Source organism: Podarcis bocagei, assembly GCF_964188305.1.
Source record: "Podarcis bocagei genome assembly, chromosome: 8".
In the NCBI taxonomy this organism is placed as follows: Eukaryota; Metazoa; Chordata; class Lepidosauria; order Squamata; family Lacertidae; genus Podarcis; species Podarcis bocagei.
In genome coordinates, this window is record NC_138133.1 from 93,470,305 (window position 1) to 93,493,643 (window position 23,339).

Here is a 23,339-nt window from a genome sequence, read left to right on the forward strand (position 1 = left end):
CACTTTCCTATTGCGCTTGTGTCTGATTCTCATTTGCAGTGTTTGAAATTTCACAAATTATTTAAGGTAGGTTGTAAACCACATCGAGGTTCCATTGAGATTGTGAGGTGGTATGGAAATCATAGGTTCATAGAATCATAAAACTGTAGGGTTGTAAGGCACCCCCAGGGGTCATCTAGTCCAACCCCCTGCAATGCCTGAACCGCAGCTCAAGAATCCGCTGCTGGAGATGTCTGGAGCCCAGGGTGCTCCGGGGTCCCACTGTGGAAAAGTGAGCTGCAAATGGCTCTCTGGTGCACTCAGGAACTGGGGGGCAAGGAAGCAAGCAGGAGGGGGCCAAGCCACATTCTCAAGGCCATTTGCACACCTGAGAAGCAGCCATCTCGAGGGAAGCAGGCAGCATCAGGAAGGCATTCTTTCCTTTCCTTTAAGACCAAAACTTTCCTTTCTCTCTGGAAAGCCCACCGTGGAGCCAGGCAGCAGCTGGCTGCAGCTGCTCCCCTGCCATGCTCAGTCCCTGAGAGGGAGGGGCACTCCTGGAGAAACCTGGGTGGTGGGAGCTGGCTTCTTCAGGAAAGAAAAAGGGATGCTGTGACAAGGGGCATCAGTCCTATCGTGCCCACGCTGAGCACTGATGCTCTGCCAGGTGGCCACTGTCACCTACTGCCTGCCCCTAGTGGGTGTTTCCTCCCCACCCCTAGGTTGTGGGGCCCCAGGCTTGGACCACAAAGTCTAGCCCTGAGCCCACATCCTAAACACCCCCCCCCCATTTACAGGGGCCTCCCCCGGCATGCCTTCCACTGCAGCTGCCACCAAAGAGCATTTTGCTGTGGAGGCAGGGAGGGCCTCCCTTGCACCTCTCTAACCGCTAGGCTTCAGGACCTCTAAAGCCACCAGCTTCAGCAGCAACTGCTTAAGTTTTACACATTATTTCTACTTTTTGTAAAACGCACAGGCAAGCTGGCCCCGCGCAGGAGTCCTGAGATCAAGACCGGTGAGCCTCTCGCTTGGCTAGGCTCTGGCTGCCCTCAAGGCCTGGCCTGCCACCAGTTTCTCTCTTTTTCCATGACGTTGGGTTGCTCCCTGGGCTAGTGTGGGTTGCACCCGTGGCAGCCGGCAGTCTCAGAGGCAGCAGCCGGGTTCTGGGTCCCCCCTTCTCTGCGTGCCCCCCTCCCTGACCCCTCCTGCATTCCAGGCTCCGTGCAAGCAAGCGCAGATGGGGATTATCTGCCACCAAGAGGAACAGGGCTGGGCTGGGGAGGGGAGAGGCAAGTGGGTCGCCTGGGCTTGTCTCCCTCCTTTGTTGCTCAACCTTGGCAAATGCTCAGAATGTAAGAGGAGCGGGGAAGTTGAAAGAGGCTGGGGCTGGGCTCAGGAGGAGGCCAAACCTGTCTGGGCTTCCTTCACCACTCTGCTGCTTCCCACCCCAGCCAGGCTGAAAGGGGACAGAGATCTCATGAAGCAACAGGGGGTGAGATAATACGCTGTGGCTGATCATTATTCCGCTTGGCCTTGACAAGGGCTCAGTTCCAGCTTTATTTGAGGGCAGGTTTCTGGTGCAATGACTCCGAGTACCCAGGGAAGATCTCACCTGTCAAATCCTCCAGAGGGGCTGGCCCAGCCCAAAGCGCAGAGGGCCTCCCCAGGCCATCTTCCTATTACCGGACTGTGTGGGTTCTGCACACGCCACATGGGCCCCTCCTGCAATTTCTTCCTTTTTCTTCCTGCTTTCTCTTTTATTACCAGGGTTTTGGTTTTCATGCCAAGCTTTTGCTTGTGGTGTGTTGTAACATTGCTCCATTATCGCTCGTAATTGCTGGGAGTGTCCTTACAACCAGAAAAGCAGACGTGCGCAGTTGTGAGGAACCACTTTTAAAATCTGTTTCTTTCTCTCCTCAATTATCAGGGAGTATTTTGGAGGTTTCCCCTTGTGTCTCCCCCGTGGGAATGTGCATGAAGGTAGAAGGCGCATTCCAAGGACACCTTGCAGGTGCCATTCAGGTTTCAGGTTGCATCAAGAGTGGAATTCCATGCCAGCAATCCTTAGGAAAGGAATTGAAAATAAAACTGCCAGTCTCATAATGCCATTATACAAGTCTATGAGGCAACCACATTTGGAGTACTGTGTGCAGGTCTGGTCACCGCATCATGAAAAGGATATTGTAGAGTTGGAAAAGGTTCAGAAAAGGGCCACCAAAATGATTGAGTTTTAGCGACTCCTCTGTGAAGAAGGTTTGCAGCATTGGGGACTTACTAGTTTAGAGAAAAGAAGTTTAGAGCAAGAAGTGGCACAACAGAAGTTTATAAGAGGATGCCTAGCATGGGGAAAGTGAAAGAGAAAAGGTTTCTGCTCCTTTCTGCTCTTCATGACAACTGACTGTTTTCTTTGTTTCCTCTCCTTGCAGAGACCCACTTGCCACCCGCAAAGGGAGCAGAAGAGTCACCTGCTTGCGCCAGGAGCGGGAGACTCAGAACAACTGCACAAACAGAATGGAGGCCAGGGGCCCAGGGACCTGGGGGTCAGCAGCCATGCCAGGGGCCTACATCTCCCCCAGCAGCACCTCAGCAGCACCCAAGGCAGACCCACACATCAAGAGCATTGCCGGAGTCTACGTGGAGGCCGCTTCTGGCAAGACGATGAGCCTTAATGAAGCTGTCCAGCATCACTTGCTGCAGCCTGACGTTGCATCAGCTCTCTTGGAGGCCCAGGCAGCCACTGGTGGCATCGTTGACCTTGCGGGAAAGCGGCTGGTCTCTGTGGCAGAGGCCCTGGAGATGGGACTGGCAGGGCTGGAGATGAAGGAGAAGCTGCTCTGCGCAGAGCGAGCAGCAAAGGGCTTCACAGACCCTTATACAGAGGAGAAGATCTCCCTCTACCAAGCCTTGCAGAAAGAGCTCCTTGGAAGGGAACAGGGCCTGTATCTGCTGGAGGCCCAGTTAGCCACTGGGGGCACCATTGAGCCAGCCACAGGCCACCGCATCCCTCCGCAAGAGGCTTATGAGAAGGGCTACCTTGATGAGAAACTAAGCAACTTCCTCTCTGACCCTGAGAATGAGGAGGCCAAGGGCTTCTTGGACCCAAACAACAACCAGAAGGTCACCTACACGGAGCTGATGAGAAGGTGCATTTGTGACCACACCAGAGGCCTGCTCTTGCTGCCACTGAAAATCTCCTTTCCTGGGCTGAGAGGGTCTGTGTGCAGCCATGAGCTCCTGGATGCTGGAATCATTGACTCAGACATGTTCAAAGCCCTCCATGACGGGGAACTCACGGCGCAGGAAGTGGCGGAGATGGACTCTGTTCAGGGGTACCTCTCTGGGACAAAGAGCATTGCCGGTGTGGCGCTGCTGCACACCAATGAATGCAAGAGTCTGTACCAGGCCTTAGCGGAGCACCTCCTAGTGCCAGGCACAGCTGTGATTCTCCTGCAGGCTCAGGCTGCCACAGGATGCTTGATAGACCCTGTAAGGAACGAGAAGTTCACGGCCGATGCTGCCATCCGCGCAGGAGTTGTTGGGCCAGAGCTCCATCAGAAACTGTCTTCAGCAGAGAAAGCAGTCACAGGGTACAAAGACCCCTTCACTGGCGAGACGGTCTCTCTGTTTCAAGCCATGAAGAAGGGCCTTGTGCCCAGGGACCCTGGCATTTTCCTGCTGGATGCCCAGTTTGCCACTGGAGGCATCGTCGACCCCCACACGCATCACCGGCTTCCTGTGGAGATGGCCTGTCAGCGGGGCCACTTAGACAAGGACACAGAGCGCCTCCTCTGCAATCCCACAGATGAGATCCGTGGGTTCTTTGAGCCCAACTCCAGGGAGAAATTGTCCTATGCAGAACTGCTCTTGAGATGCGTCACAGATCCAGACACGGGTCTCTGCCTCTTGCCTCTCTCAGGAGGCCATGGAAGGGAGCACTCCTTCATTAACCACAACACAAAGTCTGCTCTGGAGAACATGGCTGTGTCTGTGTCCTGTGGGAAATTCAAGGGGAAGCACGTTTCACTCTGGAAGCTCCTCTTCTCAGACTACTTTACAGGAGAGCAGAGGACAGCCCTCATCCAGCAGTACCACTCTAGGCGCCTTTCCGCTCAGCAACTGGCTGACAAAGTCTCTCACACCATCCAGCAAGCCGTTGCCAACTCCAGAGTCAGCTTTGAGGGCTTGAGGGACAAGGTGACGCCCGCCCAGCTTCTGAGCTCAGAGATCATCAACAAGAATTTGTTTGAGAAGCTGACCCAAGGGGAGACCTTGGCCAAAGATGTTGTCAGCATGGGCACAGTGAAGAAGTATCTGGAAGGGACGGGCAGCATCAGTGGGCTTCTCCTGCCCGACTCCCAGGAGAAGATCAGCATCTACCAAGCAAAGAGGAAAGGCTTCCTGCGGCCAGGGACCTCCCTCATCCTCCTGGAGGCTCAGGCTGCCACAGGCTACATCATTGACCCTGCAGCCAACAAGAAATACTCTGTGGATGAGGCCCTGAAGGCCAACGTAATTGGCCCAGATGTTTACGACAAGCTCCTGACTGCCGAGAAAGCAGTCACTGGCTACAGGGATCCTTACACAGGAGAAAAGATCTCCCTCTTCCAGGCTATGATGAAGGATCTGATCATCAGGGACCATGCCATCCGCCTGCTGGAAGCACAGATAGCGACGGGGGGCATCATCGACCCCATCAACAGCCACCGCCTGCCTGTGGAAGTTGCCTACAAACGGGGCTACTTTGACAAAAAGATGAACCTGATTCTCTCGGACCCCAGTGATGACACCAAGGGCTTCTTTGACCCAAACACCCATGAGAACCTGACCTACCTGCAGCTGAAGGAGAAGTGCATCATAGAGCCCTCAACCTCCCTCTGCCTCCTGCCGCTGAACAGCAAGAAGCCGCGGTTCATTGACGACACCACCAAGCAAGCGTTCAGGGGCTCCTCGGTCTTTGTGAAATACGGGCGCTTCCAAGGGCAACGGGTCTCCCTGTGGGATTTGCTGAACTCCGAGTACTTCAGCGAGGGCAAGAGGAGGGAAATATTCAACCATTACTGCCTGCAGAAGGTCACCCTGGAGAAAATCCGGCTCATGTTGGAGGAGGAGATGAAGAAATGGGCCTGCATCCAGTTCCCAGCCATAAGGGGCCGCGTCACTGCCTACCACCTGATGGAGATGGGCATAATCGACAGGACCCTCTTTGAAAGGTTGCTGGAGGGAGCTGTGAGCCCAGAGGAGGTTCTGCGCATGGGCTCTGTCCGGAAATACCTCTATGGCACTGGAAGCATCGGAGGCATCGTGCTGCAGCCCTCCAATGAACGAGTGAGTCTCTACGAAGCCATGAAGAGGAACATTGTGGTGCCAGGGGTAGCCATGCCCTTACTTGAGGCACAGGCAGCCACTGGCTTCATCGTTGACCCAGTGAAGAATAAAAAACTGGGCCTGGATGAGGCTGTGAAGGAAGGCCTTGTTGGCCCCGAGCTCTATGAGAAACTCCAACGGGCAGAAGAGGCTGTCACTGGCTACAAGGATCCTTTCACAGGCAAGAAGATCTCCCTCTTCCAAGCCATGAAGAAGGGCCTCGTGGCTGACAAACAAGCCAGGCAGCTGATGGATGCCCAGCTGTCAACGGGGGGCGTCATTGATCCGCACTGCGGACATTATGTCCCAGTAGAATTTGCCCAGAAAAAAGGTTACTTGGATGAGGACTTCAGCAAAACACTTTCCAACCCAAGCAGTGGTGCCAAAACTTTCAGCACTCTGGACAGAAAGGAGATGGTGACCTACAGCCAGCTGATAGATCAGTGTCAGAAGGATGAAGCCTCTGGCGTCCACCTGCTACCTCTGCCGCAAGCAGCTTCTCCTGCCACCACAGATGAGCAGATCAAGCAGCTCTTCAGAGAGACCTATGTGCAGGGCAAAAGGGTCTCCCTCTGGGAGCTCCTGAACTCTGGCTACTTCACGGAGGAGCAGAGAAGGGACTTCCTGGAGAAGTATCGGTCTGAGGCAATATCACTACAGGAGCTGGTCACCCTTGTCCAGGAACTCATCAAGGAAATGGAACTGAAGGCTCAAAGCCAGGTCACTTTCCAAGGCCTGAGAGGTGCAGTTCCAGCAGTCTGGCTTTTGGATACTGGCATCATTTCGGAAAAGATATTCAGAGAGCTGGCTCAGGGCAGGAGGACCGCCAGAGAAGTGTCTGAGATGGACAGCGTGAAGAAATACTTGCAGGGCACTGGAAGCATCGCTGGGGTCTTCATTCAGGCCTCCAATGAGAAAATGAGCATTTACCAAGCTATGCAGAAGAGCCTCCTTCTCCCAGGCACAGGGGCAAGGCTTCTGGAAGCCCAGGCAGCGACAGGATCCATCATGGACCCCGTGACCAACCAGAGGCTTGGAGCAGAAGAGGCCATCAAAGCTGGCATTGTGGGTGAGGAACTTGTGGAGCAGCTACTGCAGGCTGAGAGGGCCCTGACAGGCTATCCTGACCCCTACTCAGGGAAGCCCATCTCAGTGTATCAAGCAATCCGGAAGGAGCTGATCTCCACCACGGCTGGCATCCCCTTGCTTGAGGCACAGCTGGCCACTGGAGGGGTCATCGATCCCATCCACCACCTCCACCTTCCTCTCCAAGCGGCCTGCAAGCACAACTTCTATGATGAGGAAATGCACAAGACCCTTTCTCAGCAGAGTGACGACACCTGCGTCTTCTTTGACCCCAACACACAGGAAAGCCTGACCTACCAGCAGCTGAAGGAGAGGTGCGTCCGGGATGCCGAGACAGGACACTTGCTGCTTCCTCTCTCGGAAGAGGCCACTTTCTATGCGGATCAGCAGACCATGGAAGTGCTGAAATCTGTTACTGTCGGTGTCAACATTGGGCGGTTTAAAGGCCAAGAGGCTTCTCTCTGGGACTTACTCCACTCTGAGTACATCACCCACAGCAAGCGGAGAGAGCTGGTGGCAGCCTACAAAGAGGGGAACACTGAGATCCTTGATGAGATTGCAGTGGCTGCCTCCAAGGTCATCGAAGACACAGAGAAGCAGAGCAAGAGGTTCACTTTCAAGGGCCTGCGCAAGCAGGTATCAGCCAGCGACCTCTTCCAGTCGGAGCTCATAGACAAGGAAACTCTGGACGAACTGAGAGAGGGGAAGAAAACTGTCCAGGAAGTCACCAAGATGGCTTCAGTCAGCCGATACCTTGAGGGCTGCAACTTCATCGCTGGAGTCCTTCTACAGCCAAGCCAGGAGAGGCTGAGCATCTACCAGGCCATGAGGCAGAGTCTCCTCCGGCCAGGGGCAGCTCTGGTGCTGCTGGAAGCCCAGGCTGCCACTGGCTTCCTCCTTGACCCAGTGAGAAACAAGAAGTTGTCAGTAGACGAAGCGCTGGCAGGCGGGCTGATTGGAAGAGAGATTTACGAGAAGCTGCTGAGTGCAGAAAAAGCTGTGACAGGATACACACACCCCTACACAAAAGAACAGATCTCCCTCTTTGAGGCCATGAACGAAGGGCTCATTGTGAAAAGCCATGGCATTCGTCTCCTTGAGGCCCAGATAGCCACTGGGGGCATCATTGACCCTGTTCACAGCCACCGCATCCCCGTAGAAGTAGCTTACAAACGAGGTTACTTTGATGAAAAACTGAACCAGATCCTCTTGGACCCCACAGATGATACCAAAGGCTTTTTTGACCCCAACACCCACGAGAATCTCACCTACTTGCAGCTTCTAGAACGATGCACCCAAGATCCAGAGACTGGACTGTACATGCTGCAAATAGTCAAAAGGGGTGGAAGGTACTTCTACATCAACGAGGCAACCAAACAGTTCCTGCAAGCACAACCGATGCAGATGCACATTGGCAGGTACAAAGGCCAAACCGTCTCCATGTGGGACCTCCTTTGCTCCCCATACATCCAAGAGCAGAGAAGGAAAGAGCTGGTGCGCCAGTACAAGTTTGAGGGTCTGACCCTGGAACAACTCAGCAAAGCCATCACTGCTATCATCGAGGAAACGGAGCAGCAGATGCAGGCCCTCAAGGTGAAGGGACCAAGGGGGGACGTGTCAGCGGCAGAGCTGTTCAACTCCGAGATCATTGATAAGAAGACCCTGGATGGGCTTCAGCAGGGGCCTGGTGCTCTTCAGCAACTTGCCCAGAAGGACTCAGTGAAGCGATACCTGGAGGGAACAGGCTGCATCGCCGGAGTCTTAGTAGCCAAAGGGCAGAAGATGACCATCTATGAAGCCATGAAGAAAGGGGTCCTGTCCCCAGAACATGGTCTGATGTTGCTGGAAGCACAGGCTGCCACCGGATTCATCATCGACCCATTGAAGAAGAAGACATTCTCCGTTGACCAAGCGATCTCTGTGAGGCTTGTGGGTGAAGACCTTCGAGAGAAACTTCTTTCTGCAGAGAAAGCCGTTACTGGCTACACTGACCCTTCCACAGGGAACAAAATATCTCTCTTCCAAGCCATGAAAAAAAGCATTGTAGAGAAAGGACTTGCTCTCAGGCTTCTGGAGGCCCAGATTGCCACTGGCGGCATCATTGACCCTGTGCATGGTCACCGCATCCCTGTGGAGGTGGCTTACAAACGGGAGTGTTTGGATGAGGGCACTTACCTCCGGCTTTCTGATCCAAAATATGCTACCAAAGGATTTGTGGATCCCAACACCCAGGAAAGGATTACCTACGCCCAACTATTGCACAGGTGCACCAAAGAGACAGGGATGTACCTCCTACAGCTGCTGAGCAAGAGGGACTATTTCTATGAAGATGAAATAACAAAAAATATACTTTCATCCACCAAAGTAAATGTAACACTTGGGAAATTCAGGGGCCAGATTGTGTCTCTGTGGGACCTTCTTACTTCAAGCTACTTCACAGAAGAGAAGAGGAACGAGCTGATTAAAAAATACAAACTGGAATCTTCTGCTGTTCTGCAGCACATCACGGATGAAATTCTGAACATAATAAAAGAAAAAGAAGAAAATAGAAGAGACATATGGTTCCAAGGGCTACGGAAACAAGTCACAGCTTCGGAACTACTGAAAGCAGAAATAATAGGTAAAGAGACACTGAAGAGCCTGGAGGAAGGAAAGCAGACAGCAAAAGACGTGGCAAAAATCGACTCGGTGAAACGCTACCTGGAAGGCACCAGCTGCATTGCCGGAGTGCTTGTGCCGTCCAAGACAGATCCTTCCAAGACCGAGAAGATGAGCATCTACCAGGCCATGTGGAAGAATGTCTTGAGGCCAGGAACTGCTCTGGTGCTGCTGGAAGCACAAGCTGCCACTGGGTTCATCATTGACCCTCTGAAGAATGAGAGACTGTCTGTTGATGAGGCCATCTCTGCCAGGCTGGTGGGTGGAGAAATTCACAACAAGCTCCTTTGTGCTGAGAAAGCTGTCACTGGATATACTGATCCAAACACAGGGAAAAAGATATCTCTTTTCCAGGCCATGAAGAAAGATCTGATCATCAAAGAGCACGGCATCCGCCTGCTAGAAGCCCAGATTGCTACAGGGGGCATAATTGACCCAGTCAACAGCCATCGTGTCCCTGTTGAGGTGGCCTACAAACGGGGCTATTTTGATGAGAAAATGAACCAAATTCTGTCAGACCCCACGGATGACACCAAGGGATTCTTTGACCCCAACACCCATGAGAACCTCACATATATGCAGTTGCTTAAGAGATGTGTTCATGACACAGAAACTGGACTAATGATGCTTCAAATACAGGATCAGACCTCAATTGCCTTCAGTGTGGAGGAAAATATAAAGAAGACTTTGAGGTCTACGACAACAAGAGTAAATGTGGGTGATTTCCAAGGACAGGTAGTTTCCCTTTGGGATCTCCTCTTCTCTAAATACATTACAGAAAATAAAAGCCAAGAGCTCATAAGACTGTACAAATCTGGAAAAACAACAATTGAGGAAATGATTGCTACGTTGATATCAACCATCAAAGAGAAAGAGGAGCAGAGCATCAAGCAGCAGAGAAAACTAGAACATGAAACCGTCCACCTGTCCTTCGAAGAGAACTGGCAGAAGACCTTGAAGTCCACGACCCTCCAAATGCCTGCTGGGCCACAAAGAGGCCAGACGGTCACTGTGTGGGACCTGCTCTTCTCCAACTATATCACGGAAGAAAAGCGGGCAGAGTTCGTGGACTTGTACAAGAGAGGGATGATATCAATGGACCGGCTGATCCATGTCCTCACCACCCTGGTCACCAAAAAGGAAGCCACAAGTAGGAAATTGGACATTAAAGTCAGAAGCCCCAGCAACGATGGCCCTGAGCGGGAGGAGGAGGAAGAAGACGATGATGATGATGTTGAAGAGGAGATGGACGCGCCAGTACTGGGAGAAAAAGAAGCGGCTCTGAAATCCCGGAAGGTTAAAGTCACCGCAAGCGCGTTCCACGGAAGGGAGGTTTCCGTGTGGGACGTGCTCCACTCCAAATACATCCCTGAGGAGAAGCGGAAGGAGCTGCTTCAATGCTATAAATCCGGCATCCTCACCATTGACCAAATGGAAACTGTAGTCACCGCCATCGTCAACAAAACAGAGGAGGAGAAAACAAAGGAAGCATCCCACTCGCCCTCGGGAAGCTGGGAAGAGCCCTTGCGGAATCACAGCGTGGTCCTGCATGTGGGTGAGTTCCAGGGGCAAGAAGTCTCCCTGTGGGACCTCCTCTTCTCTCAATACGTTCCAGAAGCCCAGAGAGAGGAGCTCTTCACAAAGTACCGGTCGGGAATCCTCAGCATTCAGGAAATGATCGTCACGCTGGCCCCTCTTCTCACAGAGACAGGAGAAAGCCACGGTGGAGATGGAGAAGGTGCTCACAGTCCCAGCAGGGAAACATCCTCGCACGAGGAAGAACTGGAAAGTGCCTTGCGGCAGGTGACCGTGGAGGTGCCCTCGGGCGAGTTCCAAGGCCACAGGCAGTCCGCATGGGAGCTTCTCTTCTCCAAATACGTGACCGCAGACAAACGGCGGGAACTCCTGGAGAAGTACCGAGGAGGATCCTTGACCAGCGAGGAGCTCGTCCGAAGAATCACCATCCTCACTGAGGAGATGGAGGAAAAGAGCAACAAGCTGAAATTCTCCGGGCTCAGGAGGCAGGTGACAGCCTCGGAGCTCTTCAACTCAGAAATCATTGACAAGGAAACACTCTCTGAACTCACGCACGGAACCAAAACTGTGGAAGAGGTCACGGAAAGAGATTCGGTGAAGCGATACCTGGAGGGCACCAGCTGCATTGCCGGAGTTCTCGTGCCGTCCCGCTCAGACCCTTCCAAGACAGAGAAGATGACCATCTACCAGGCCATGTGGAAAGGCTTCTTGAGGCCGGGCACCGCCCTGGTGCTGCTGGAGGCCCAGGCCGCCACGGGGTTCATCACGGACCCTCTGAGGAACGAGAAGCTCTCTGTGGACGAAGCTGTCTCTGCCGAGCTGGTGGGTGCTGAGCTGAAGGAAAAGCTTCTCTCTGCAGAGAGAGCCGTGACCGGATACAACGACCCCTACACGGGGAACAAGATCTCCCTTTTCCAGGCCATGAAGAAAGGCCTCATCGTCAAAGATCACGGCATCCGCCTGCTGGAGGCTCAGATCGCCACTGGCGGCATCATCGACCCAGTGCAAAGTCATCGCCTGCCCGTCAACGTAGCGTACAAGCGGGGCTTCTTTGACGAGGAAATGAACCGCGTCCTCTCAGATCCCTCCGATGACACCAAGGGCTTCTTTGATCCCAACACCCATGAGAACCTCACCTACTTGCAGCTCCGGCACAGGTGTCTCCCCGATCCTGAGACCGGTCTGTTGATGCTGCAAGTGTTGGACAAGGGCTCCTTTTCCTTCTATCTGAACGACAGGACGAGGAAGGCCCTGCAGTCTGCCAAGACCAGGGTAGGCGTGGGCCTCTTTGAGGGCCAAGACGTCTCTGCCTGGGAGCTCCTCTTCTCCAGATACATCTCTCCGCATAAGAGGATGGAGCTGCTGAAGCAGTACAAAGCTGGCACTCTAACCCTTGAGGAGATCTCCCACATCCTCGTTACCACCGTTACCGAGACAGAGGAAAAGAACGCCAAGCCGACAGGCCACGAACACGCTCCACATACACCACAAGCAACATCACCAAAGCGAGACACTGCCCAGCCATCCTTCGAAGAGAACTGGCAGAAGACCTTGAAGTCCACGACCCTCCAAATGCCTGCTGGGCCACAAAGAGGCCAGACGGTCACTGTGTGGGACCTGCTCTTCTCCAACTATATCACGGAAGAAAAGCGGGCAGAGTTCGTGGACTTGTACAAGAGAGGGATGATATCAATGGACCGGCTGATCCATGTCCTCACCACCCTGGTCACCAAAAAGGAAGCCACAAGTAGGAAATTGGACATTAAAGTCAGAAGCCCCAGCAACGATCGCCCTGAGCGGGAGGAGGAGGAAGAAGACGATGATGATGATGTTGAAGAGGAGATGGACGCGCCAGTACTGGGAGAAAAAGAAGCGGCTCTGAAATCCCGGAAGGTTAAAGTCACCGCAAGCGCGTTCCACGGAAGGGAGGTTTCCGTGTGGGACGTGCTCCACTCCAAATACATCCCTGAGGAGAAGCGGAAGGAGCTGCTTCAATGCTATAAATCCGGCATCCTCACCATTGACCAAATGGAAACTGTAGTCACCGCCATCGTCAACAAAACAGAGGAGGAGAAAACAAAGGAAGCATCCCACTCGCCCTCGGGAAGCTGGGAAGAGCCCTTGCGGAATCACAGCGTGGTCCTGCATGTGGGTGAGTTCCAGGGGCAAGAAGTCTCCCTGTGGGACCTCCTCTTCTCTCAATACGTTCCAGAAGCCCAGAGAGAGGAGCTCTTCACAAAGTACCGGTCGGGAATCCTCAGCATTCAGGAAATGATCGTCACGCTGGCCCCTCTTCTCACAGAGACAGGAGAAAGCCACGGTGGAGATGGAGAAGGTGCTCACAGTCCCAGCAGGGAAACATCCTCGCACGAGGAAGAACTGGAAAGTGCCTTGCGGCAGGTGACCGTGGAGGTGCCCTCGGGCGAGTTCCAAGGCCACAGGCAGTCCGCATGGGAGCTTCTCTTCTCCAAATACGTGACCGCAGACAAACGGCGGGAACTCCTGGAGAAGTACCGAGGAGGATCATTGACCAGCGAGGAGCTTGTCCGAAGAATCACCATCCTCATTGAGGAGATGGAGGAAAAGAGCAACAAGCTGAAATTCTCCGGGCTCAGGAGGCAGGTGACAGCCTCGGAGCTCTTCAACTCAGAAATCATTGACAAGGAAACACTCTCTGAACTCACGCACGGAACCAAAACTGTGGAAGAGGTCACGGAAAGAGATTCGGTGAAGCGATACCTGGAGGGCACCAGCTGCATTGCCGGAGTTCTCGTGCCGTCCCGCTCAGACCCTTCCAAGACAGAGAAGATGACCATCTACCAGGCCATGTGGAAAGGCTTCTTGAGGCCGGGCACCGCCCTGGTGCTGCTGGAGGCCCAGGCCGCCACGGGGTTCATCACGGACCCTCTGAGGAACGAGAAGCTCTCTGTGGACGAAGCTGTCTCTGCCGAGCTGGTGGGTGCTGAGCTGAAGGAAAAGCTTCTCTCTGCAGAGAGAGCCGTGACCGGATACAACGACCCCTACACGGGGAACAAGATCTCCCTTTTCCAGGCCATGAAGAAAGGCCTCATCGTCAAAGATCACGGCATCCGCCTGCTGGAGGCTCAGATCGCCACTGGCGGCATCATCGACCCAGTGCAAAGTCATCGCCTGCCCGTCAACGTAGCGTACAAGCGGGGCTTCTTTGACGAGGAAATGAACCGCGTCCTCTCAGATCCCTCCGATGACACCAAGGGCTTCTTTGATCCCAACACCCATGAGAACCTCACCTACTTGCAGCTCCGGCACAGGTGTCTCCCCGATCCTGAGACCGGTCTGTTGATGCTGCAAGTGTTGGACAAGGGCTCCTTTTCCTTCTATCTGAACGACAGGACGAGGAAGGCCCTGCAGTCTGCCAAGACCAGGGTAGGCGTGGGCCTCTTTGAGGGCCAAGACGTCTCCGCCTGGGACCTCCTCTTCTCCAGATACATCTCTCCGCATAAGAGGATGGAGCTGCTGAAGCAGTACAAAGCTGGCACTCTAACCCTTGAGGAGATCTCCCACATCCTCATTACCACCGTTACCGAGACAGAGGAAAAGAACGCCAAGCCGACAGGCCACGAACACGCTCCACATACACCACAAGCAACATCACCAAAGCGAGACACTGCCCAGCCATCCTTCGAAGAGAACTGGCAGAAGACCTTGAAGTCCACGACCCTCCAAATGCCTGCTGGGCCACAAAGAGGCCAGACGGTCACTGTGTGGGACCTGCTCTTCTCCAACTATATCACGGAAGAAAAGCGGGCAGAGTTCGTGGACTTGTACAAGAGAGGGATGATATCAATGGACCGGCTGATCCATGTCCTCACCACCCTGGTCACCAAAAAGGAAGCCACAAGTAGGAAATTGGACATTAAAGTCAGAAGCCCCAGCAACGATGGCCCTGAGCGGGAGGAGGAGGAAGAAGGACACGAAGATGATGATGATGAAGAGGAGATGGACGTGCCAGTACTGGGAGAAAAAGAAGTGGCTCTGAAATCCCGGAAGGTTAAAGTCACCGCAAGCGCGTTCCACGGAAGGGAGGTTTCCGTGTGGGACGTGCTCCACTCCAAATACATCCCTGAGGAGAAGCGGAAGGAGCTGCTTCAATGCTATAAATCCGGCATCCTCACCATTGACCAAATGGAAACTGTAGTCACCGCCATCGTCAACAAAACAGAGGAGGAGAAAACAAAGGAAGCATCCCACTCGCCCTCGGGAAGCTGGGAAGAGCCCTTGCGGAATCACAGCGTGGTCCTGCATGTGGGTGAGTTCCAGGGGCAAGAAGTCTCCCTGTGGGACCTCCTCTTCTCTCAATACGTTCCAGAAGCCCAGAGAGAGGAGCTCTTCACAAAGTACCGGTCGGGAATCCTCAGCATTCAGGAAATGATCGTCACGCTGGCCCCTCTTCTCACAGAGACAGGAGAAAGCCACGGTGGAGATGGAGAAGGTGCTCACAGTCCCAGCAGGGAAACATCCTCGCACGAGGAAGAACTGGAAAGTGCCTTGCGGCAGGTGACTGTGGAGGTGCCCTCGGGCGAGTTCCAAGGCCACAGGCAGTCCGCATGGGAGCTTCTCTTCTCCAAATACGTGACCGCAGACAAACGGCGGGAACTCCTGGAGAAGTACCGAGGAGGATCCTTGACCAGCGAGGAGCTTGTCCGAAGAATCACCATCCTCATTGAGGAGATGGAGGAAAAGAGCAACAAGCTGAAATTCTCCGGGCTCAGGAGGCAGGTGACAGCCTCGGAGCTCTTCAACTCAGAAATCATTGACAAGGAAACACTCTCTGAACTCACGCACGGAACCAAAACTGTGGAAGAGGTCACAGAAAGAGATTCGGTGAAGCGATACCTGGAGGGCACCAGCTGCATTGCCGGAGTTCTCGTGCCGTCCCGCTCAGACCCTTCCAAGACAGAGAAGATGACCATCTACCAGGCCATGTGGAAAGGCTTCTTGAGGCCGGGCACCGCCCTGGTGCTGCTGGAGGCCCAGGCCGCCACGGGGTTCATCACGGACCCTCTGAGGAACGAGAAGCTCTCTGTGGACGAAGCTGTCTCTGCCGAGCTGGTGGGTGCTGAGCTGAAGGAAAAGCTTCTCTCTGCAGAGAGAGCCGTGACCGGATACAACGACCCCTACACGGGGAACAAGATCTCCCTTTTCCAGGCCATGAAGAAAGGCCTCATCGTCAAAGATCACGGCATCCGCCTGCTGGAGGCTCAGATCGCCACTGGCGGCATCATCGACCCAGTGCAAAGTCATCGCCTGCCCGTCAACGTAGCGTACAAGCGGGGCTTCTTTGACGAGGAAATGAACCGCGTCCTCTCAGATCCCTCCGATGACACCAAGGGCTTCTTTGATCCCAACACCCATGAGAACCTCACCTACTTGCAGCTCCGGCACAGGTGTCTCCCCGATCCTGAGACCGGTCTGTTGATGCTGCAAGTGTTGGACAAGGGCTCCTTTTCCTTCTATCTGAACGACAGGACGAGGAAGGCCCTGCAGTCTGCCAAGACCAGGGTAGGCGTGGGCCTCTTTGAGGGCCAAGACGTCTCTGCCTGGGACCTCCTCTTCTCCAGATACATCTCTCCGCATAAGAGGATGGAGCTGCTGAAGCAGTACAAAGCTGGCACTCTAACCCTTGAGGAGATCTCCCACATCCTCGTTACCACCGTTACCGAGACAGAGGAAAAGAACGCCAAGCCGACAGGCCACGAACACGCTCCACATACACCACAAGCAACATCACCAAAGCGAGACACTGCCCAGCCATCCTTCGAAGAGAACTGGCAGAAGACCTTGAAGTCCACGACCCTCCAAATGCCTGCTGGGCCACAAAGAGGCCAGACGGTCACTGTGTGGGACCTGCTCTTCTCCAACTATATCACGGAAGAAAAGCGGGCAGAGTTCGTGGACTTGTACAAGAGAGGGATGATATCAATGGACCGGCTGATCCATGTCCTCACCACCCTGGTCACCAAAAAGGAAGCCACAAGTAGGAAATTGGACATTAAAGTCAGAAGCCCCAGCAACGATGGCCGTGAGCGGGAGGAGGAGGAGGAAGAAGACGAAGATGATGATGATGAAGAGGAGATGGACGTGCCAGTACTGGGAGAAAAAGAAGCGGCTCTGAAATCCCGGAAGGTTAAAGTCACCGCAAGCGCGTTCCATGGAAGGGAGGTTTCCGTGTGGGACGTGCTCCACTCCAAATACATCCCTGAGGAGAAGCGGAAGGAGCTGCTTCAATGCTATAAACCCGGCATCCTCACCATTGACCAAATGGAAACTGTAGTCACCGCCATCGTCAACAAAACAGAGGAGGAGAAAACAAAGGAAGCATCCCACTCGCCCTCGGGAAGCTGGGAAGAGCCCTTGCGGAATCACAGCGTGGTCCTGCATGTGGGTGAGTTCCAGGGGCAAGAAGTCTCCCTGTGGGACCTCCTCTTCTCTCAATACGTTCCAGAAGCCCAGAGAGAGGAGCTCTTCACAAAGTACCGGTCGGGAATCCTCAGCATTCAGGAAATGATCGTCACGCTGGCCGCCCTTCTCACAGAGACAGGAGAAAGCCACGGTGGAGATGGAGAAGGTGCTCACAGTCCCAGCAGGGAAACATCCTTGTGCGAGGAAGAACTGGAAAGTGCCTTGCGGCAGGTGACCGTGGAGGTGCCCTCGGGCGAGTTCCAAGGCCACAGGCAGTCCGCATGGGAGCTTCTCTTCTCCAGATACATCTCTCCGCATAAGAGGATGGAGCTGCTGAGGCAGTACAAAGCTGGCACTCTAACCTTTGAGGAGATCACCCACATCCTCGTTGCCACCGTTACCGAGACAGAGGAAAAGAACGCCAAGCCGACAGGCCACGAACACGCTCCACATACACCACAAGCAACATCACCAAAGCGAGACACTGCCCAGCCATCCTTCGAAGAGAACTGGCAGAAGACCTTGAAGTCCACGACCCTCCAAATGCCTGCTGGGCCACAAAGAGGCCAGACGGTCACTGTGTGGGACCTGCTCTTCTCCAACTATATCACGGAAGAAAAGCGGGCAGAGTTCGTGGACTTGTACAAGAGAGGGATGATATCAATGGACCGGCTGATCCATGTCCTCACCACCCTGGTCACCAAAAAGGAAGCCACAAGTAGGAAATTGGACATTAAAGTCAGAAGCCGCAGCAACGATGGCCCTGAGCGGGAGGAGGAGGAAGAAGACGAAGATGATGATGATGAAGAGGAGATGGACGTGCCAGTACTGGGAGAAAAAAAAGTGGCTCTGAAATCCCGGAAGGTTAAAGTCACCGCAAGCGCATTCCACGGAAGGGAGGTTTCCGTGTGGGACGTGCTCCACTCCAAATACATCCCTGAGGAGAAGCGGAAGGAGCTGCTTCAATGCTATAAATCCGGCATCCTCACCATTGACCAAATGGAAACTGTAGTCACCGCCATCGTCAACAAAACAGAGGAGGAGAAAACAAAGGAAGCATCCCACTCGCCCTCGGGAAGCTGGGAAGAGCCCTTGCGGAATCACAGCGTGGTCCTGCATGTGGGTGAGTTCCAGGGGCAAGAAGTCTCCCTGTGGGACCTCCTCTTCTCTCAATACGTTCCAGAAGCCCAGAGAGAGGAGCTCTTCACAAAGTACCGGTCGGGAATCCTCAGCATTCAGGAAATGATCGTCACGCTGGCCCCTCTTCTCACAGAGACAGGAGAAAGCCACGGTGGAGATGGAGAAGGTGCTCACAGTCCCAGCAGGGAAACATCCTCGCACGAGGAAGAACTGGAAAGTGCCTTGCGGCAGGTGACCGTGGAGGTGCCCTCGGGCGAGTTCCAAGGCCACAGGCAGTCCGCATGGGAGCTTCTCTTCTCCAAATACGTGACCGCAGACAAACGGCGGGAACTCCTGGAGAAGTACCGAGGAGGATCCTTGACCAGCGAGGAGCTTGTCCGAAGAATCACCATCCTCATTGAGGAGATGGAGGAAAAGAGCAACAAGCTGAAATTCTCCGGGCTCAGGAGGCAGGTGACAGCCTCGGAGCTCTTCAACTCAGAAATCATTGACAAGGAAACACTCTCTGAACTCACGCACGGAACCAAAACTGTGGAAGAGGTCACAGAAAGAGATTCGGTGAAGCGATACCTGGAGGGCACCAGCTGCATTGCCGGAGTTCTCGTGCCGTCCCGCTCAGACCCTTCCAAGACAGAGAAGATGACCATCTACCAGGCCATGTGGAAAGGCTTCTTGAGGCCGGGCACCGCCCTGGTGCTGCTGGAGGCCCAGGCCGCCACGGGGTTCATCACGGACCCTCTGAGGAACGAGAAGCTCTCTGTGGACGAAGCTGTCTCTGCCGAGCTGGTGGGTGCTGAGCTGAAGGAAAAGCTTCTCTCTGCAGAGAGAGCCGTGACCGGATACAACGACCCCTACACGGGGAACAAGATCTCCCTTTTCCAGGCCATGAAGAAAGGCCTCATCGTCAAAGATCACGGCATCCGCCTGCTGGAGGCTCAGATCGCCACTGGCGGCATCATCGACCCAGTGCAAAGTCATCGCCTGCCCGTCAACGTAGCGTACAAGCGGGGCTTCTTTGACGAGGAAATGAACCGCGTCCTCTCAGATCCCTCCGATGACACCAAGGGCTTCTTTGATCCCAACACCCATGAGAACCTCACCTACTTGCAGCTCCGGCACAGGTGTCTCCCCGATCCTGAGACCGGTCTGTTGATGCTGCAAGTGTTGGACAAGGGCTCCTTTTCCTTCTATCTGAACGACAGGACGAGGAAGGCCCTGCAGTCTGCCAAGACCAGGGTAGGCGTGGGCCTCTTTGAGGGCCAAGACGTCTCCGCCTGGGACCTCCTCTTCTCCAGATACATCTCTCCGCATAAGAGGATGGAGCTGCTGAAGCAGTACAAAGCTGGCACTCTAACCCTTGAGGAGATCTCCCACATCCTCGTTACCACCGTTACCGAGACAGAGGAAAAGAACGCCAAGCCGACAGGCCACGAACACGCTCCACATACACCACAAGCAACATCACCAAAGCGAGACACTGCCCAGCCATCCTTCGAAGAGAACTGGCAGAAGACCTTGAAGTCCACGACCCTCCAAATGCCTGCTGGGCCACAAAGAGGCCAGACGGTCACTGTGTGGGACCTGCTCTTCTCCAACTATATCACGGAAGAAAAGCGGGCAGAGTTCGTGGACTTGTACAAGAGAGGGATGATATCAATGGACCGGCTGATCCATGTCCTCACCACCCTGGTCACCAAAAAGGAAGCCACAAGTAGGAAATTGGACATTAAAGTCAGAAGCCCCAGCAACGATGGCCCTGAGCGGGAGGAGGAGGAAGAAGACGATGATGATGATGTTGAAGAGGAGATGGACGCGCCAGTACTGGGAGAAAAAGAAGCGGCTCTGAAATCCCGGAAGGTTAAAGTCACCGCAAGCGCGTTCCACGGAAGGGAGGTTTCCGTGTGGGACGTGCTCCACTCCAAATACATCCCTGGGGAGAAGCGGAAGGAGCTGCTTCAACTCTACAAATCTGGAGTCCTCACCATTGACCAAATGGAAACTGTAGTCACCGCCATCGTCAACAAAACAGAGGAGGAGAAAACAAAGGAAGCATCCCACTCGCCCTCGGGAAGCTGGGAAGAGCCCTTGCGGAATCACACTGTGGTCCTGCATGTGGGTGAGTTCCAGGGGCAAGAAGTCTCCCTGTGGGACCTCCTCTTCTCTCAGTACATCTCAGAGGGCAAAAGAGAAGAGCTTCTAAGCATATATAGAAATTGTCAACTTACTCCTGAGGAATTGGCAGCTGTTCTTTCTACTCTTATTACTGAAATGTCAGAGCAAGGTAATGAATTTTCCACAGATAATCTATCAGCTGCTGACATGTCTTCATCTGGGACAGAAGAAGCATCACTTCTGGAATGGAAAGAAAAGGAAAAAGCTCTGAAATCCCGAATGGTGGAAGTCACGATAGGTGAGTTCCGTGGACAGAAACTTTCTGTGTGGGACATCCTTCACTCCAAGTACATCCCTGAGGAGAAGCAGAAGGAGTTGTTGAAGCTGTACAAATCTGGTATCCTCACCATTGACCAAGTAGAAACTATTGCCACCTCCATTGTCACTAAAACTGAGGAGCATCTGGAGAGGACTTCACATCTTACCAGTGACACAACTGAGCAAAAGGACATTGAAGCTCCGGAGTCATCATACTATGACCTTCTCCAGCACACCTTGCGCCTTAAAAATATTGATGTCACCATACGAGAAGTCCATGGTCAAAAGGCTTCCGTCTGGGATCCTTTCTTTTCACGGTTTGTCTCTAATATCAGGAAAGAGGAGATTGTACACAGACATGGAGCACCAACAGTAAGCGTTAAAGAAAGTATTCAAAGCATCACTACACTTATTACAGAACCTGCAATGGGTAGTGGCACACCATGCAGAAGTGAGGAAATTCCCACTGAAGACATTAAACCACCCAGAACACTTGACGCTTCTCAGGCAGAAGACCAAGAGAAAACACAGGATTCTTTGAAATCCAGACTGGTCAACGTATCCATTGGTCAATTCCATGAGCCCCATATATCACTGTGGGATCTACTCCATTCTCATTATATCCCTGAGGAGAAACGGAAGGAGTTGCTGCAACTGTACCAATCTGGCATCCTCACCATTGACCAAATGGAAACCGTCGTGACTTCAATCATCAACAGAACAGAGGAGGAGAAAGTCACTGACTCTGGATGTGTTGCAAGTCCAAAACAAGAGACACGGTTGCCAGAAAGAGATGAGAACGTTTGCCTCTCCCCTTCCTCTTCTTTGGAAAACATGCTACGCTCTGAGAGTTTTGTGGTGCCAGTTGGAGAGTTCAAAGGGCAGATGGTGTCTTGCTGGAATCTCCTCTCCTCCAAATACATCTCAGAGGAGAAGAAGCAGGAACTTCTAAACAAATGTGAAGCCAAAGCGCTCTCTGTGCAGGAACTGATAGGCATTCTCACCAACATCATCACCAAAATGGAAAAGTGTGACAGAGATCAGCCAGCAAGTGCAGAGGGCAGCCTCGCGGAGGAACACGTCGATTCACATGCACGGCAGCAGCAGCTGAGGAAGTCCTTGAGGACAACTATGGTCCACGTGACTGCCGGAGAGTACAAGGGGCAAAAGGTGTGTGTGCTGGATCTTCTGTTTTCTAAGTATGTCCCTCAAGATAAAAGGCAAGAGCTCCTTGAACTGTACAGAGCAGGGACACTGTCCATTCAAGAAATGATATCCACCATCACTGCCATGATTGATGAGGTTGAAAGCAAGCATGGGAAGCACAACAGAAAAACGTCCTGCAGAAGAGGGAAAGTATGTTGGAAGGACCAGGGTGCCCACTCATAGCCAACTGAGTCATCAAAGCCTGGTGGCTCATTCGACTCTCTCTGACCAAAGGCTGCCTGCCCCCCTCCTCCAGCCTCCATCCTTAACCAACATTCTCCTTCACAAGCACACCAAGGACGGGCCCTGTCAGCAGGAAGCCCTTCATCTGCTGTGACCTTTTGAGAGAGTTCTTCATGCTCTCGTTTCTCTCCATTCTCTACTGCTGCATTTGCACACTGGTGGGGGGCCTGGGGCAATTCTTGTCTTGAGCATCTGGACTTCTTCCCTGGATTGCCAGTCACAACTGAAAGAAGTTCTGCTCATACAGCACTCTCCTAAATGTGGCAACTACCTCAGGGACTTTCTAGGAAATTCTACTCCGGGTTTCTATTTGGCAACATTTGTGTGCCCTGAAAGGCATGCGGTGTGTGTGAAAATAGTGTCTGTGACTTCAAGCAATCTCTGCATGAAACAGAGGGGTCTCCATCATCACTGATGGCCACTCAAGGATGGTGCAACAAGAGTGAATTATTCGTGACTTGAGGGTGCATTGAGAGTGCTCAAAAGCAGAATGTTACTCCCCCCACCCCCTTCAGAATCTCTTAAGCTGGTCTGTGGAGTTCACAGTGGGAAATGACTTGGGCTGAATACTTGATTTCCACATCCATCCATTTTTTGGTCAAGTGCTGCTTTTCCCCTCTAGATTGTGGGGACCATAGGAAACTGGGCTTCCATTTTCACTGATCTTTGTTTCTTCCACCCCTGGGGCTGCAACACCTGCCCTGGAAACATTGCAAGTGGGCTGAAGCTGTGAGCCCAGGTCCAAAGGCCCTTCCATTCTGTGACGAGTTCTAGAGCGGGTCCTTCATGAGAAAGGACACTGGAAGGATGTCACAGAGCAACTACTCAGCTTGACTGTTTCTGCTAACAATAAAGGACAACTTTAAAACTCTCTGTAGGGCTATGTGGCTGCATTGACATTTCTTCTGAAGATCCATTGTTTCTCAGTCTCCTAAAGATGGACAGTTTCATTCATTCATTCATTCATTCATTCCAGAATTTAGTATTTATAGGCAAAGTCCTCCTCCCAATCTAGCTTACGTAAAACATGAAAAACTTGAAATAAGTCTTAAATATACATAGAAACAACCCAATTAAAACCAGCAGCAGTTAAAACAATATATAGCCCAGCTCACAGTGTGCTTAACGAAAAGCTGGCTGAAACCTTTTGAGTCCTGTTTGAAAGCTCATGGGCTCTTCCTCGTACATTGCCTGTCTCTGTTGCCCCCTGGGCCGATGGGTCTGGACAGCCGAACCTGTGAGCAGAGGCCCTCTGA

The 23,339-nt window shown here is 53.1% G+C and overlaps 1 protein-coding gene across 1 annotated transcript; it reads left to right on the top strand.

Moving 5' to 3' along the window:
• Nucleotides 1–2,403: 2,403 nt before the first annotated feature.
• EPPK1 (epiplakin 1) lies at nt 2,404–22,956 on the top strand. Its single transcript, XM_081205399.1, has one exon. The coding sequence runs from the start codon at nt 2,491–2,493 to the stop codon at nt 22,021–22,023; it is 19,533 nt and encodes a 6,510-aa protein (XP_081061525.1). The 5' UTR covers nt 2,404–2,490; the 3' UTR covers nt 22,024–22,956.
• Nucleotides 22,957–23,339: the final 383 nt, after the last annotated feature.

What these genes read in the sequence shown, in the direction of transcription:
- EPPK1 (XM_081205399.1), top strand. Translation starts at nt 2,491, where the DNA reads ATGGAGGCCAGGGGCCCAGGGACCTGGGGGTCAGCAGCCATGCCAGGG.